The 18207-nt window shown below is 38.2% G+C and overlaps 1 protein-coding gene across 1 annotated transcript in view; it reads right to left on the bottom strand.

The window, feature by feature from the left end:
- The window catches only part of LOC145981940 (uncharacterized), a 40543-nt gene extending 23596 nt beyond the window's left edge, over window positions 1-16947 (bottom strand). Inside the window, exon 1 of the mRNA XM_083115436.1 lies at window positions 16600-16947. Coding sequence (XP_082971562.1) covers window positions 16600-16947 — 348 coding nt within the window. The remainder of the gene's footprint in view (window positions 1-16599) is intronic.
- Between the last annotated feature and the right edge of the window lie 1260 nt (window positions 16948-18207).

Below are 18207 nucleotides of genomic sequence, written 5' to 3'. Positions count from 1 at the left end.
AAAAACGTCACAAACTCCCCCACGTAGCAAAAGAAGAATATATGCCAAATATATAACAATTAGAATATGCAAAATTTAAGTAAAGGGCACAAAAATTATAGCAAGAATCAATAACACCTGCTGGGAGCATCATATCTACACCAATACAAGTAATAGTCTATATAAAAGAACCATAAATATGTGACTAGAGAGAAACAAGCATCAATAAATATATAGCCATATATATAGGCACACACAAATGATATGATTGGGACTAGAATATAATAATAACTTGACTAGACACAAAGTGGTAAACATGTTACACACACGAAGTAATATACATAATAAATATGATACCGTGATAAACATGAAAAATGAAGCATGAAAAGAATCGATTGCAATCGAAATGACTCCACGAGGTAAAATGTTAAAATGACAATTTTGATTATCCTCGTGCAATGGGTATAAACATAAGGTCGAAGAAAAAAGGGGGGGAACATTTATATGAATTCAAACACTAATGTGATCATAGTGACAGTAAGACACAGATACATGAGAGATGTCCAAATAACATTGTGTGGTGAAAGAATTCTGAAAAATAATACCAGAAACGACGCACTATCCAATGAGCAGTCCTAAATAATAACATTTTGGTTTTACTTATTTTTGGATGGATTTGATGCACTAAACGTTGATTTCCAGGGTGGCACACTCAACACATAAGTTCCCTCGGAAAACATGAAAATAAACAAAAAAAAAGAAGAATTAGAAGAGAAGAAGAAATGGAAGATAAAAAAAGGAATAGGAAAGGGGCGAGGAAACCTAAGGGAGGGGGATAAAAATTTAGAATTAGGAGCATCAATTACATATTGAATTATTTAAAGATTCAGTGAAACATCCATCATATATATATATATATCAAAATAGCGCAAGAAATGATATACTGTAACACATTATTGTCAAAAAGGTGATGATTCAACTTGAAAGGAAATGAGAGGCAAAAAGGCCCAAATATAATACACACAACAAAAAAAATTATATATATATATAACATTAAGCATGTGAATATAGTACTCATTGAAAAACTAGTACACATCAATTAATTTTTACATAATAAATACCTCTTCAATAATTCTCATAATTGCAATACAAAATACACAATGAAAAGTTCAAACCTGAGTCAATACCAACAAGAATCTGCATTATCTGCGAGGAACAGGAGCGTGAGACGCAGAACGAGTAGTAGGAGGGCGACGTCGACAGTGGGAATCAGAATGTCCTGATTGACGACAAAAATTGCAATAAAAGGATTGAAAAGAACGTGAGGAACGCTGAGGGTTTTGATCCCGGGGGGTAACCGTGTGAAGTGGAAATTCCACATACCGGTCAACACGACCTGAGGAGTTTTGGGTATATGCATTTTGCATCTCCAAGGGAGTAATAGAATGGGCGAGAGTAACCAACTCTGACATAGACTGTGGTCGGGATTGAAATAGTAAACAATTTGTGGAGGTGTTATTAAGGTGTTGTAAAATGAACGTAACTAAGATATTTGAGTCCCAACCCAATGCCAAGGCCTCCGCCGAATCATGAACGTCCGACACATAAATGTGGAGAGTCTCCTACTCACGTTGAGGGCGGGTGACATAAGTATTCACTAATGTATTGTATAATGACATAGGGACGGAATGGCGCCAGATGTAAGTTTTCATCTCTGGCCAGGACATTGAAGAAGCAAGAGCAGTTGCCCAAAGAGTTTGAAGAACTCCCTCAGTACGGCGAATAGCGTTATGGAGTAACCAAACTAATGGATACTGATGAGACGCTACAAGACGTTGGAGAGCCAACATAAACATAAATAAGGCCGTATGATTATGACCATCGCACATGATCAGAGCGTTCACACGGGTGTCCAAATTCTTCAACATAATCTTGTGTAGAACACGTGTATCATCGTTTGAATGGGAAGACAAAACCAAACTGGGTGAGGAAGGAACCGTTACAGTCGCAGCTGTCGTAACAGGCAAGGGGGAAGAAGGCATGGTGGGAACAGTGGAGGTTATAGCTGCTGTAACTTGCAACGACGGAACCGAAGAGGTGGCCTGAGCCGGATGTACAACATGGGGACCCGTCAGAGAAGGCGGTGGCGGTAAAACAAAGGGAGGAGGTTGATTCTGTTGGAACGTTACTAGATCTAGAACGTCGCTCAATTCTGGTGGCGGCATAATAACAAGAAAATACACGTATAACAAAAAAAAGGGGGGTAAATCTATCGTCCGGAAAAAAAGGGGGGGACTCCAAGGTTAACAAAAAAATTGTTAAGCAGCCAACAATGTATGGCCACAAGGGAATTTATTAAACAAGCAAGGTTATAAATCGGAATGGTGGTATCACCTATACTACCAAAAATAGTAGTGTGAGGAAGGGAAAAAAAATTTGTGATATTTCTTGTATATAATTGAATAAAACCATGCTCTGCTACCAGGAACTTTGTAACGTGTTGGCTGCGTACTAGAAAAAGGGACAATAAAGCCTTATGGGAAGCGTGAAGAAATAGGTCCGGGATCGATTAATGTACGCGCTATAAAGCAAGCGACAACCAACAGTTACAAGTAACAAATTGTTGAGGTCATTGGCCAGTGCTTTAACACCGCCACCTCAGTCTCAATAGAGAACCAATGGCGAGGCTATGTCCAAGGTTAAAGAAAAATATGATTCTCGATACTGGTCACCACCTATAAATCAATCGAAATAAGTAATAGGCAATAGCATTCACAAAATATCGTGGAATATTATACTCAGGTTTGACAATTCTCACAAATATCCTGCAATACAAAAAATACACACTAACTACTCATAATGAAACTACAAAGTTCATACTACCCGATGAAATTCTTAACTTCCTTTCTTACCAATACCAACTTCGCAGCTTCGCTTTCTTATGAGGAAGGTTCGTTAACAAAACGTATGTAACAATATTCAGTTTTAAGACTTGAGTCAAGAATTTATTAGATTCAATTCTGAACAAGAAACAATCAATATCTCAATTTTCAACAATGCGAGAAACATTTCATCATAAACAAATCCAATTTAATTGCATTTAGAAAATCTCTACAAGTGAAACTTTAAGAAATCTTTCTTACAACCTTTTCCTCCGTCATTTGACATATCAAGAATATGCGTTACTATTTAGACGTTAACAACAACATGAATTACAATCACGATTAAATTCCTTCCTTTGTACCCATTATAAAATCCACTTGGGCATCAAAACGAGCATTTTACAATTAATTAACAAATGGCTTACTTAGGTCTGTTAACCTTTTACCACAATAATTTACACGACTTTTCCTTTTTTACATTTGGTGCTCCCACCAATCTAATTTAATGTTGTGCCACCCTAACATTGATTATTCCAACATTTAAAGGTTCGCGACGATGGACAGGAAATATCATTCGTACGCCTCGCAAAATTTCAATGTTACGCGAACGTTGCAAGTTTCATCATTTTTCATTCTTGTATCACAAAATGTATCCAACTAGTAATGTCCCATTAATTTAGCCCACACGCATTAATTGCAATTGAGAATAATTTAAACTTTCATCCCCCGTTCTTCCTTCGTTTACGCTTTTAAGTTCTGACTCAATCGTAATAAACCAACGGGATTCAAATCCACTTTCGCGACTTGGACTTCGCAGAACTAACAGAACGTATCGACACTGTACATACCTCCATTTATCACTTCCAAAAATGTTCCAACCTCCAGTTCACGCTGCAAGGGGCGGTCAGTCAAACAGAACTCTGCCTTCCTTCGCTTTCTGGTATCTGGATATTGGGGTAACATCTGGTAACTTCCATCAAATCGGTCCCTCGACTACAACTCTGGATACAGGTCGACGTTGCGGAAAGTTGACGAAATCTAACAGGCCCTCGTTAGACTTCTCACTCCAATCAAATGCAACTTCCTTGCAAGCGTATGAGATCCGTCCCAAAAGGTACTTCTATCTCGCGTTGCCGTGTCGAACTTCATAGAGAGCAACAATAACGAAGTGTGCAATCGCAATCAGAATAAAGTTAAAGTCTCGCCCGCGAGACGACTTGCACACTTAAACCAGCACCATACTCTCTGCCCTTTTCCCCTCGTCAGCCAAGTCACGCTGACCACTTTCGCGTAGGTCTGCCAAGTCGGAACTGAATACTGCGGTTTTTTTGTGTCAGCTCGAGAAGCGAGCGCGGAGTGAGAGGTCAATTGAGACCTCTAGCGGGGCCTAACATAATCAAGAAAGACAAGCGAGACGCAAGGCGTACGAAGAATGAGGAATTGTGACGTTATTCCACGCAGAATTATTACGTAATACTTTTTTGTACGCAAAGCGTAGGAAAAACGTCACAAACTCCCCCACGTAGCAAAAGAAGAATATATGCCAAATATATAACAATTAGAATATGCAAAATTTAAGTAAAGGGCACAAAAATTATAGCAAGAATCAATAACACCTGCTGGGAGCATCATATCTACACCAATACAAGTAATAGTCTATATAAAAGAACCATAAATATGTGACTAGAGAGAAACAAGCATCAATAAATATATAGCCATATATATAGGCACACACAAATGATATGATTGGGACTAGAATATAATAATAACTTGACTAGACACAAAGTGGTAAACATGTTACACACACGAAGTAATATACATAATAAATATGATACCGTGATAAACATGAAAAATGAAGCATGAAAAGAATCGATTGCAATCGAAATGACTCCACGAGGTAAAATGTTAAAATGACAATTTTGATTATCCTCGTGCAATGGGTATAAACATAAGGTCGAAGAAAAAAGGGGGGGAACATTTATATGAATTCAAACACTAATGTGATCATAGTGACAGTAAGACACAGATACATGAGAGATGTCCAAATAACATTGTGTGGTGAAAGAATTCTGAAAAATAATACCAGAAACGACGCACTATCCAATGAGCAGTCCTAAATAATAACATTTTGGTTTTACTTATTTTTGGATGGATTTGATGCACTAAACGTTGATTTCCAGGGTGGCACACTCAACACATAAGTTCCCTCGGAAAACATGAAAATAAACAAAAAAAAAGAAGAATTAGAAGAGAAGAAGAAATGGAAGATAAAAAAAGGAATAGGAAAGGGGCGAGGAAACCTAAGGGAGGGGGATAAAAATTTAGAATTAGGAGCATCAATTACATATTGAATTATTTAAAGATTCAGTGAAACATCCATCATATATATATATATATCAAAATAGCGCAAGAAATGATATACTGTAACACATTATTGTCAAAAAGGTGATGATTCAACTTGAAAGGAAATGAGAGGCAAAAAGGCCCAAATATAATACACACAACAAAAAAAATTATATATATATATAACATTAAGCATGTGAATATAGTACTCATTGAAAAACTAGTACACATCAATTAATTTTTACATAATAAATACCTCTTCAATAATTCTCATAATTGCAATACAAAATACACAATGAAAAGTTCAAACCTGAGTCAATACCAACAAGAATCTGCATTATCTGCGAGGAACAGGAGCGTGAGACGCAGAACGAGTAGTAGGAGGGCGACGTCGACAGTGGGAATCAGAATGTCCTGATTGACGACAAAAATTGCAATAAAAGGATTGAAAAGAACGTGAGGAACGCTGAGGGTTTTGATCCCGGGGGGTAACCGTGTGAAGTGGAAATTCCACATACCGGTCAACACGACCTGAGGAGTTTTGGGTATATGCATTTTGCATCTCCAAGGGAGTAATAGAATGGGCGAGAGTAACCAACTCTGACATAGACTGTGGTCGGGATTGAAATAGTAAACAATTTGTGGAGGTGTTATTAAGGTGTTGTAAAATGAACGTAACTAAGATATTTGAGTCCCAACCCAATGCCAAGGCCTCCGCCGAATCATGAACGTCCGACACATAAATGTGGAGAGTCTCCTACTCACGTTGAGGGCGGGTGACATAAGTATTCACTAATGTATTGTATAATGACATAGGGACGGAATGGCGCCAGATGTAAGTTTTCATCTCTGGCCAGGACATTGAAGAAGCAAGAGCAGTTGCCCAAAGAGTTTGAAGAACTCCCTCAGTACGGCGAATAGCGTTATGGAGTAACCAAACTAATGGATACTGATGAGACGCTACAAGACGTTGGAGAGCCAACATAAACATAAATAAGGCCGTATGATTATGACCATCGCACATGATCAGAGCGTTCACACGGGTGTCCAAATTCTTCAACATAATCTTGTGTAGAACACGTGTATCATCGTTTGAATGGGAAGACAAAACCAAACTGGGTGAGGAAGGAACCGTTACAGTCGCAGCTGTCGTAACAGGCAAGGGGGAAGAAGGCATGGTGGGAACAGTGGAGGTTATAGCTGCTGTAACTTGCAACGACGGAACCGAAGAGGTGGCCTGAGCCGGATGTACAACATGGGGACCCGTCAGAGAAGGCGGTGGCGGTAAAACAAAGGGAGGAGGTTGATTCTGTTGGAACGTTACTAGATCTAGAACGTCGCTCAATTCTGGTGGCGGCATAATAACAAGAAAATACACGTATAACAAAAAAAAGGGGGGTAAATCTATCGTCCGGAAAAAAAGGGGGGGACTCCAAGGTTAACAAAAAAATTGTTAAGCAGCCAACAATGTATGGCCACAAGGGAATTTATTAAACAAGCAAGGTTATAAATCGGAATGGTGGTATCACCTATACTACCAAAAATAGTAGTGTGAGGAAGGGAAAAAAAATTTGTGATATTTCTTGTATATAATTGAATAAAACCATGCTCTGCTACCAGGAACTTTGTAACGTGTTGGCTGCGTACTAGAAAAAGGGACAATAAAGCCTTATGGGAAGCGTGAAGAAATAGGTCCGGGATCGATTAATGTACGCGCTATAAAGCAAGCGACAACCAACAGTTACAAGTAACAAATTGTTGAGGTCATTGGCCAGTGCTTTAACACCGCCACCTCAGTCTCAATAGAGAACCAATGGCGAGGCTATGTCCAAGGTTAAAGAAAAATATGATTCTCGATACTGGTCACCACCTATAAATCAATCGAAATAAGTAATAGGCAATAGCATTCACAAAATATCGTGGAATATTATACTCAGGTTTGACAATTCTCACAAATATCCTGCAATACAAAAAATACACACTAACTACTCATAATGAAACTACAAAGTTCATACTACCCGATGAAATTCTTAACTTCCTTTCTTACCAATACCAACTTCGCAGCTTCGCTTTCTTATGAGGAAGGTTCGTTAACAAAACGTATGTAACAATATTCAGTTTTAAGACTTGAGTCAAGAATTTATTAGATTCAATTCTGAACAAGAAACAATCAATATCTCAATTTTCAACAATGCGAGAAACATTTCATCATAAACAAATCCAATTTAATTGCATTTAGAAAATCTCTACAAGTGAAACTTTAAGAAATCTTTCTTACAACCTTTTCCTCCGTCATTTGACATATCAAGAATATGCGTTACTATTTAGACGTTAACAACAACATGAATTACAATCACGATTAAATTCCTTCCTTTGTACCCATTATAAAATCCACTTGGGCATCAAAACGAGCATTTTACAATTAATTAACAAATGGCTTACTTAGGTCTGTTATCCTTTTACCACAATAATTTACACGACTTTTCCTTTTTTACATTTGATGCTCCCACCAATCTAATTTAATGTTGTGCCACCGTAACATTGATTATTCCAACATTTAAAGGTTCGCGACGATGGACAGGAAATATCATTCGTACGCCTCGCAAAATTTCAATGTTACGCGAACGTTGCAAGTTTCATCATTTTTCATTCTTGTATCACAAAATATATCCAACTAGTAATGTCCCATTAATTTAGCCCACACGCATTAATTGCAATTGAGAATAATTTAAACTTTCATCCCCCGTTCTTCCTTCGTTTACGCTTTTAAGTTCTGACTCAATCGTAATAAACCAACGGGATTCAAATCCACTTTCGCGACTTGGACTTCGCAGAACTAACAGAACGTATCGACACTGTACATACCTCCATTTATCACTTCCAAAAATGTTCCAACCTCCAGTTCACGCTGCAAGGGGCGGTCAGTCAAACAGAACTCTGCCTTCCTTCGCTTTCTGGTATCTGGATATTGGGGTAACATCTGGTAACTTCCATCAAATCGGTCCCTCGACTACAACTCTGGATACAGGTCGACGTTGCGGAAAGTTGACGAAATCTAACAGGCCCTCGTTAGACTTCTCACTCCAATCAAATGCAACTTCCTTGCAAGCGTATGAGATCCGTCCCAAAAGGTACTTCTATCTCGCGTTGCCGTGTCGAACTTCATAGAGAGCAACAATAACGAAGTGTGCAATCGCAATCAGAATAAAGTTAAAGTCTCGCCCGCGAGACGACTTGCACACTTAAACCAGCACCATACTCTCTGCCCTTTTCCCCTCGTCAGCCAAGTCACGCTGACCACTTTCGCGTAGGTCTGCCAAGTCGGAACTGAATACTGCGGTTTTTTTGTGTCAGCTCGAGAAGCGAGCGCGGAGTGAGAGGTCAATTGAGACCTCTAGCGGGGCCTAACATAATCAAGAAAGACAAGCGAGACGCAAGGCGTACGAAGAATGAGGAATTGTGACGTTATTCCACGCAGAATTATTACGTAATACTTTTTTGTACGCAAAGCGTAGGAAAAACGTCACAAGAGTTAAATTATTTTTCTGCACCTTTCGTACTAGTCATTATTACTAAATATGGCTCATTATGTGTATCATAATACATTTTACACTTATCTACATTATTTTCTCTTCGACCTTCTCTAAGCTTGTTTACTTTATCTCTATTATCTAACCTGTCCATCCTTACCGCTTTTGCTGGAACTTGATCATCTTCAGAAGATCTGACGCTTTTAGTTTTTTTCCTAGATGTTTCTTCTATAATGTTATCTTCTATATCAATTTCATTGTCTTCTACCAAGTTCGTTATAATTTCTAGTTGATTATTAAGTTCCATATAACCTATGGCATCCGCCATGACGTTAACAAGAACTGCCTTACGCAAATCACATTAATGTGTATATTTCCTTTTTCCGTAGTTTAAACTTCAACTTAAATAAGTATTTGGGTTTAACTCAATTTCAGTCACAAAATTCTCTCTTTAAAAACACGGAATTAACAACTATAATATTACCACAATATTACACAAACAACTCAGTTTCCATCAACCACAGGCTCTTTCTTCCTTTGAAATTTATATATTGTTTTTTCTTCTTCTTTTTTAGAATACTTACTTCCATATTCAAAAATTGTGTAAACGTGGTCAAGTGGAAGAAAAGGCTTCACAGCCTTAACTTCACAATGTAAAAGTGGATGAAATAAATAAATAAATAAATAAATAAAGCAATGATACCCCATAGTGACAGTCAGGGGCGTCCACAGTGGATAATTATGGCTCAAGCTGCGCCATCGAGATTTTGGGAGGGGGGATTTTTTTCATTCAAATAATATAAAAATACAACATTTATAATTTTTTTTCCAAAATATATATAAAAATTTTACACCTTAAATTTTATTTAATCCATTAGATGAAGAATAGAAAGAGTTTAAGGGTATTATCTAAGGAGAGGAGGAGAGAAATATCCAACTCTTACATGTTACGCCTTATTTGACACGAGGGTTCTGGGCACTACATTAAGGTAGGCTCTGAAACATTGGCGGTAGTTAAGGGGGGCAACTGCCCCCCACTGCACTATGCTAAACCTTATTACTAGGACCCAGGACTTTATGTTATAACATGTTTTTTATTTGGCATCGAATCAAATACTGGGGTGATATCTTTACAAAGCTAATGAAAATCGGCGAAAATACCAACTTAGCGTTTTTACAACATATTTATTCAATTTTCTCGTAATAATACATATTCCTGCATAATTTCGTAATTGTCTTGCATATAATCGGTTATTTTATAATTTATTCTTCTTACCTTTCTTCTTAGGTTAAAGGAATTCTGACTTAATTTAATACCCTACCCCCAACCCTAGTCGATCTTCCCTGGAATATACTGACATCCTGTATAATCAGAAATTCGAAAGTACTGTTGTGAATATCTTCGACTTTACTGGGAATATGTCTGCATTTTTCTGACATATTTTTAAATTTCCATGACATATTCTCCCATTTTTATGACATAATTACATACACATTTTACAGTTTTATAGGGCATAAAGTCCCGGGACTTACTTATTACCAAGGAAATGTAAACTATGCTTGTCCCCCCACCAGTTTTGGAACCACCACTGCCTGACCTGTAACTGAAAAAGTGAACGCAAATGACTGAGATATTTCGTGTGAAATTTTCATGTTTCTTCAACGCTCTTGTAATAATTAATAATATAAATAACTGTGACTTCTTAGGTAGACATTCAATTTTCAGGTTAGGGGGGGGGAGGCATGGGTGGCCATTCCTCGCCCCCTTTCCGGACGTTCATGTTGATAGCATTGCTTGGTGAGATTATTCAAGTTGTAACCTTCCTTACTCTACACAGTCCGTTCTTGTTATTAAATCCACTTAGAGAGAGACATAGCCTAATTTGGACCTTGATCTATTGTAGGAAATTAGATTTGAAGTTTATTTAGAACAACTATATTAGAAAGCAATAAGCATGGCCAACAAAATAATTTCTGAGTTTACAGCTATTCACGAACCAATCAGTCATGTCATATTATATTAATGTGATGAAAATTAAAATTGCTTAAGTATTCCCTTCCCTTTTCTGTAAGTAATTTTTTTCAAATTTGGAAGTGCTGGCACAGGTCTCCCTATATTTATAATATCACATTTCTCACTAAAAGTGTGACATCCAAATGGTTTCTTCAACACATCATCAATTACAAACGCACTTTCTGCCATTGCAATAAAATATCTTCCATTGTAAATACACAGAGAGAGCAATACACAAAATAAGAGCATGGTATCCCGTCACACTACGGCTAGTAGGCTGTCTACAATGCATTCAATGGAGAAGCACAGCGAATCCACACAAGACCATCTTAGAGGCTCAGGCCACAGCACTCAGTCCTGACGTCATCATCTGGAGGCGATCATCTTAACGCTCTAAAAGGAAGACAATATTTCATCGTAGAGAATTTAAGTTCGTTTGTTTCTTTTTTTAAATGACTGGAATCTCAGAGGAAGTCACATTTTAACATTTGCCCTCACGTAAATATGGTTAGAAGAGATAGAAGAAAAAATTGAATATTTACACCAACATTTTCATTCAAGAAGCCACTATGGCCACCACAAAAAATCCCTATTATAACCCAAATTCATGTTGAAAATCATTAGAAACTTCCTGGTGGATTTTTTTTAAAAAATGCATGTATTTATGAAATATTATCCTTAATATTTTTACGTTTTACATAAAACTCATTACAGTTTTTGTAAGAAAAGTATAAAAAAATTGAATAAGTTAATCACCGCCTGTTATGTTGACAGGAACTTGGTAAAGTTGCCTAACCAATTAACAAACTCTTAGACACATCGCTAGAACTTTCAATATTATTATCATTTAATTTTCTTTCCGATAGCACTTTGCTGTACACTTCGCAACTTCTTATTTGACCGCCCTGAAAAATTTCAAAGTCCGGAATTCGTAAATTTGGCAGCATAGCGCTTCAGAGCCAACTAAGAGTAGCCAACTTTGCAACATTTCTTCTTCCTGAATGAAAACGCTCGTGAATTTTTTTTTCATTCTTTCACTTTCCATAAAGTAAAGATACCCTAAAGCACTAATAAAATACATGAGTAGACAAAAAAATGTTAAGTAGAAATACGAATGTTGAAAATATTTCAAGATTCCTCGCTCTGAATTTGAAAAGAGGTAAATTTATGTGCATTTTGAAACACTGAACAAGTTCTCATCCACTTGGAAAGAATTGCCGTCACATTTGAATGCAAGGAGGCAAATTCATGATGATTTTATATGAAATTTTTATGAAAGATACCTTGCACAACACCAAACGATTCTGCAAAGTGTGTCTTTTCCTTGGTTATTGGCGAAAAATGGTTCGAAACTCCGGCACAAGGTTTCTTCAACTGAGATCAACGTGCTTTACTGAGGTTTTCGTTAGAAATCTCCTGGAGTAGTTGGTTAGATGACAACACTTTGCATTTTTTACTGTTTTCGTCAAGATCGAAACATCGTAGGTTCAAATCCCACCCCTTCCTGATTATGTTTTCTTTTTTATTTACCGAATACGAAGTGTTGTAATAACGTAATATAAGATTATATGATATTACTGTAAATATTTATGCGATGCATACTCAGTGGCGGCGATTGAATTCCAAAACTGATGGGGCAAGGTATCAAAACTGGGGGTTTCCCTTGGGAGATAAGGTTTAGCATAGTGGGAGGGCAACTGTTCCTCTACCCTCTACCCCCCCCCCCCGTCTAATCGTTGCCACTGTGCATGCCTCAAGTAATATTTCTACTAATGTTCTTAAACTTTCAGTGATTGGCAGGATGTAGGAAAAACTTATCCTTTCATTCAGCTGTCATAAGTTATGTTAACACATACGCGTATTTTAAGAACTTATATGTCATTAATATCTGTTCTTAAACAGGATGTTGTAATCAAGGGGTCCCGGGCTCAACACCCGGTGGAGGCACGTTGCTTCGGATTCTAGTTTAAAATATAGATCCAGTACCGAATAGTCTGTCTGTGCAGCAAGTAGACTTAAAACAACAATAGAGAAACATATACAAATCAGCGGCGTATACTCTGGGTCATCTAGGTAATAGCAGATGACCCGGCTGTATTTCTTTTTTTTTTTTTTTTAAAAATGTATATATATACACATTTCTTCCCAATTTTCTTCCAAACCAATTTCGATGCATACATTTCCTTGCTTCCAGCGCGCGAATACTTCCAATCGTTTGCCGCCGAATGTCCGGGAACCTTTCTCCAGCCGGTGGAATGTCTACAGGGAATCTCACCCTGACGTCATTCCTCCCGCTTCCCTTGCAACCCTTGGCGAGGAGGGAGGAGAAAGGAAAGAGGGGGAGGAAACATTGCTTTTCAGGCGCGGTGATTCCGTGCCCAGGGTAAGCTCCTTCTTGTGAGAGTCCACCGGTCGCACTCTCAACCTTCAGAGCCTCTCCATTCCCTCCGCTGAATAGGGAAAACATACCCGGTAGAGTGCGAAGAACAGGAAAACTGAATAACATGGGCAAACCAATTCTACGCTAATTTTCACTTTACATTTGCTTCTGTCTTGCTGATTTCTGTTACTTGAACATAAATTTATCAAAAGGGAAAAACTTAAATATTGAAGATGAAGCAAACTGAATTAAAATTCAAAGCTTAAGAAATTAAAGCACCTATTTGCTGACTCCCCCCAATCCTTGTATTTACAAAAATAGTGATTGTTTCTCCTGTCTAATCTTCAAAAGCAGCGAGAATACTTCTTTCACGGAACTGAATATTTTTTAAAGGGAAAGATATGAAAAATAAATTATATATATTAGTTAATTTAAGTTGCTATATTCCGCCTGTTTAGATTAATAGTGATGAAGATGAACGAATTAAACATAAACGAAAAAAACACATCAGGCACGTAACCAGGTGGAGGACTCGGGGGGCTGAAACCCCCCCTCCCCGAAATCCTACAAATATCTAATTTAAAAAGTGTATAGTGATAATTAATTTTACTTCATTAGCAGGATTAAACACTTTGCATAATACGTTGTAATAATCTGAGATTCATCTTCAGGACTTCTAACCCCACTGTTTCAACTTTATGTGGCGGCTGCTAATAAGGGATGATCCCCATCCCGAAATAAAATTCTGGCTCTGACCTGCAATGATTCGAACTTTTAAAAACCTGTCATTTCGAGCTCGGAAAGGGATTTTTTTTTATCATTCATAGGGAATTTCTTTCTGAGCCAGGAGCACAACAACAGAAGTTTGGCGCGTGAAACTGAATGCGTGTAGTCGTTGGCTTCGTGTTTATTATTTATTAAGGTGTTAGTGTTTGTCGTGATAGTGCTGTGTTAAAGGGTAATGGATGTGATACAAGATTTGCTGGTGAAACCTTTTGGAACAAGATCTTTTCAGGAGAAGTTGCAAATTGTTAATACAGGTAGGCCAGTGTCATCGCTTGAACTTATTTCTACACACAAAGACAAAAATCGGGAATATGTGAGGCATATTCGCAAGCAAATTATGACAAAACACCATGGTTGACAGGAAGTATAAGTGTTAATAAGCTTTGCATTTTTGTTGGCCGTGCTTACTTTTCGGGGCTGAAAAGAATGTATGGACGCGTGGCTGATACTGTAATCTTTGCAACACTTGTGTCAAACATGAAAAATCCAAAAGTCACATAACTTCCTTTGTTAAGCTGCAATCTTTCGCAAAGACACGTATTGACGTGAACTGGACAAACAGCGTGCTTTGGATGTGGTACGGCACAAGTGATCGGGTCCTGGAGTAAGTTGAATTTTGCACTTAAATTAATATTGCGGGTTTTTATTTCACTAGTGCACGTCTTTCATTTTATATTTCACAGGCTGTTTTTTATAGCTTCATAATACTGTCTTGTTTTATTATTTGAAATTCTACACGTATAGTAAACTGCAATAACGAGAATTAATTGATTGTGATCGTAGCAATAAGACAAATATTCCGACACAATATTCCTAAATCCAATATGGAGCTTGACATAAATTGCACGGAAACTTTTGGAGTTTGAGGATCAAAAGGTCGGAGATTACCCACTCGTTAGAACCAGCATACACCACTGATACAAATAGAATGTTCTTTGCTTGGAAGTTACGAGTGAGTAGCGTAACCCGGTCATAAAAATCTTCTATAACGGCTGAGGGCTCGACGTGCTGACCCCACGTCACCTCATACCAGTTGAAGAACTCACACCTCTAGGTAGAATTGTGGGAAGGAGACTGGCAGTCGGGAGATAGGCCAAGGCCCTATATGCTCGTCAATACTCGTCAGAAATTCAATCAAATTCATTCAGCTGTGCGTCATAAGTTGTGTTAACACACATTATGAGTCAATAATAATAAGTTAAGAAATTGACAAGACGTTTCTGTACTGAAGGTAACTAGAGGTTGTTTTCTTGTAACGTCGTTACTGTGTCCAGCTCGGCATTGTGATTAAAATTACTCTATCTGCATGTTCACTTTCCTCTTACATAAGTTTTCCTTTCGCGAAAACATCGTTCCATAGTTTCCAGTTTCTCAATATATTTTTCTATGAAGTGTTGAATATAATTCTAGCCTGCTTTCCACAAGCTACACAACTTCTTCCTCTCTCTCTCTCTCTCTCTCTCTCTCTCTCTCTCTCTCTCTCTCACTCACTCAGAGGTGCAATGTAACATAATTTAAGAAGGCCATTGTTGCACAAACGATAAACGAACATGTGTTAAATTCGGTAAGATCAGCAGGTAAGGAAACTCGATTTTAGCTGCAAATCAGTGCCTTCGTTACAGGAAAATCCCCAACAAAGCAAGGAAATAACTAATGAATGGTTATGCTTTACGATCTTTAGGGTTAAAAATAGGTGATCTAAATCTTTAAAAGAAAACCGTTTTCCAAATAGAATAGGTGTATGCATGAATAGAAAACAAAAATTAAGATATTGTATTAGCTGTGGAGTTCATTCTGTTGTAGCTTTGTGGCACATCCGGTAAAGGCACCCATTTCCAGTTCCACTTGTGTCTTTGATTAGGATTCGAGCCTCACTTCATCTGGATATTTTTATTTATATTGAGGCCTGTAAGACAATAATATATGAAAGGTTCCAAATTATTTCTTACACGAGTGTATTTTTTTTTTTAATTTGTTAGTCCTGAAAAGGACTGTTTGGGAAAATTGAACATTTATTTAATATCTTGTCCAGTAGCCACCTGCATCTATGACATGTCTCAGGCGTCGAGGAACGGATTGCACAAGATGTCGAATATACCTGTGCGAAGTGCACACTTCATTCCAGGCATTGTTGACGTGGTCAAATAGTTCATCACTTCTGCGAGGTGGTGGATCGGGCCAGCTTTCGTTCAAACATCGAACGACCTCGGCCCACATATTTTCAATTGGGTTGATGTCGCATCCCATGGGTGGCCAGTCAATTAGATGTATGTCGTTTCGTTCAGAAAACCAACGCTGAACGATGGCTGAATCATGGATGGAGGAGTGGTCTTGCTGGAAGTCAATATTTCCCTCGGGATACAAAGCTCGCACGCCAGGAACCATAACATGCTCCAAAATGTGCACATACTGTATCCCGTTGAGACGTCCTTCTATGCGGTGTAGGTCACCTCCGCCACCGAGAGATATCCAACCCCAGACAGGCACGCTCACGCGTCCACGCCGACGTGAGTTAGCAAAAAAATGGGGATCAAATCGTTGTCCTTGACGCCGGTAGACCAGAACCGGACCATCATTTGCAGTAGAAAATACTTTCTCGTCTGAGAAGATTACTCTATCCCAAATCCTATCAATATTTTCTTCAGCAAATGCTAGCCTATCAGTTCTGTGTGCATCCGTCAAGACCTCCTTCTTTGCTGCCCTACGTGCCCGTAAACCAGAAGCAGCCAGCCTCCGCCGAACTGTCTGTGGGCAACCAGGAAAATCGGCCCTTGCCTTGAGTTGAGTGGCTGACTGGAATGGATTGGCTTCACACTCCGCTATCAGCCGATCGTCTTGCACTGGTGTCGAAACACGGCCCCAGCTCTCGCGTCTTTTCCGTGATGCCTCACCAGTTTCTTCGTATCGAGCCCACCACCTCCTTGCTGTCCGTGCTGGAACGCCATACTGCTCGCCAGCTAAACCAGGTGACAATCCAGCTCCCTCGATCAAACTGATCACTCTTTCTCTTGTGGATTTGTTGTAGTGCTCCATTCTTCGCGAGGTTGAAGAAAGAAATGTTGCATGCCTCTGTTTAGAGCGTAGTTCAAAGGAAATAAGGTCTTCTATTGGTATAGTTAATCACGTGATGCTGCAGTTGGTTCAAAGACGACTTCCAATTACATTCAGCCATGAAAAGTTTCGTACGAATTCACACCAGAAAAGGATGTCAGGAATAATAAAATAAATTTAACCATTATTTACAATTACATTACTTTCATTTAACAAATAAATAAAGAATAATTATGACAAATGTGCTACAACGAGTGCTCTTTACATCCATGTGTAAAAGTATTTGGTATTACTAAACACGCACACACGTTCGGAACATCTGTAGCGTAGTTGTAACGTTTCAGACAAGCATACATCTTCTTACGTTCATCTTTTCTCTTTGAGGTATTGGTTCAAACCCGGCTCAGCTTTCACGTTTTTTTTATGTAATACTTAGTAAAGTTTTTGTCACAATTTTTTCGTCCACAAAAAAAACAATAAAAACGATAATTAAACGATCTTCTCCCCAAAACAATAATTGCAACATCATATTTATTCACATAATAAATCTATTCCACTCATAAAATTGATTCCTTCGGGTCTTAATGCAACATCACCGAAGCATTCAAGTTTCAATGTTCATGTTGGAAATTGAACAATAAACAGTTTTGGGGACACATTGCTTTATATAAAACCTCATGTTATTATAGAAATATACACAAGACGTCGAATGAAAGTATGCGTAAGGAATACTCTTGAAACTCTAGAGTTGTAATCATGCGATTTGTTTTTCATAGAGTAATCTGTTATATTCAAGGTTAATTATTTCAAATTTTTTGTATTCAGTAAATATCGTACTTCTGTGTTCACTTCAACAGAAAAGAAATTGAGCGGCTAGGATTTGAACCTGTGATCTTTCATTTTAGATAAAAAAAAATACACGTCTTACCAACTGTTCTACAAGGAAATAGACAAAAAGTTTCCTAACATGGTTGCGGCAACAACCACCTGCCAGTGCTCCAAACATTTCTTTGCCACAGATTGTGGATAAGTTCCTCTCTACACAAATGCCCGGTATTTTGCAGTGTATTTTAGCTCAAATTTTGCCTAAACTCATGCGAACTTTGATGAAGAGGATTTACCGGGATATCAACGAGGTTATTTCTGGATAGGCTTCCGAGGTTTCGAGAGCTCTTTTATCTTCAGGGATTGAAGGGATGACGGATAACGTGCTTGTTACTGGCAAGCGTGGTCGTAACTGCG

The sequence above is a fragment of the Lepisma saccharinum genome, chromosome 30 (assembly GCF_977018435.1).
Source record: "Lepisma saccharinum chromosome 30, izLepSacc3.1, whole genome shotgun sequence".
NCBI classification, from domain to species: domain Eukaryota; kingdom Metazoa; phylum Arthropoda; class Insecta; order Zygentoma; family Lepismatidae; genus Lepisma; species Lepisma saccharinum.
Note: the sequence above shows the minus strand (reverse complement) of the source record. Positions and strands in the feature narration are given on the sequence as shown.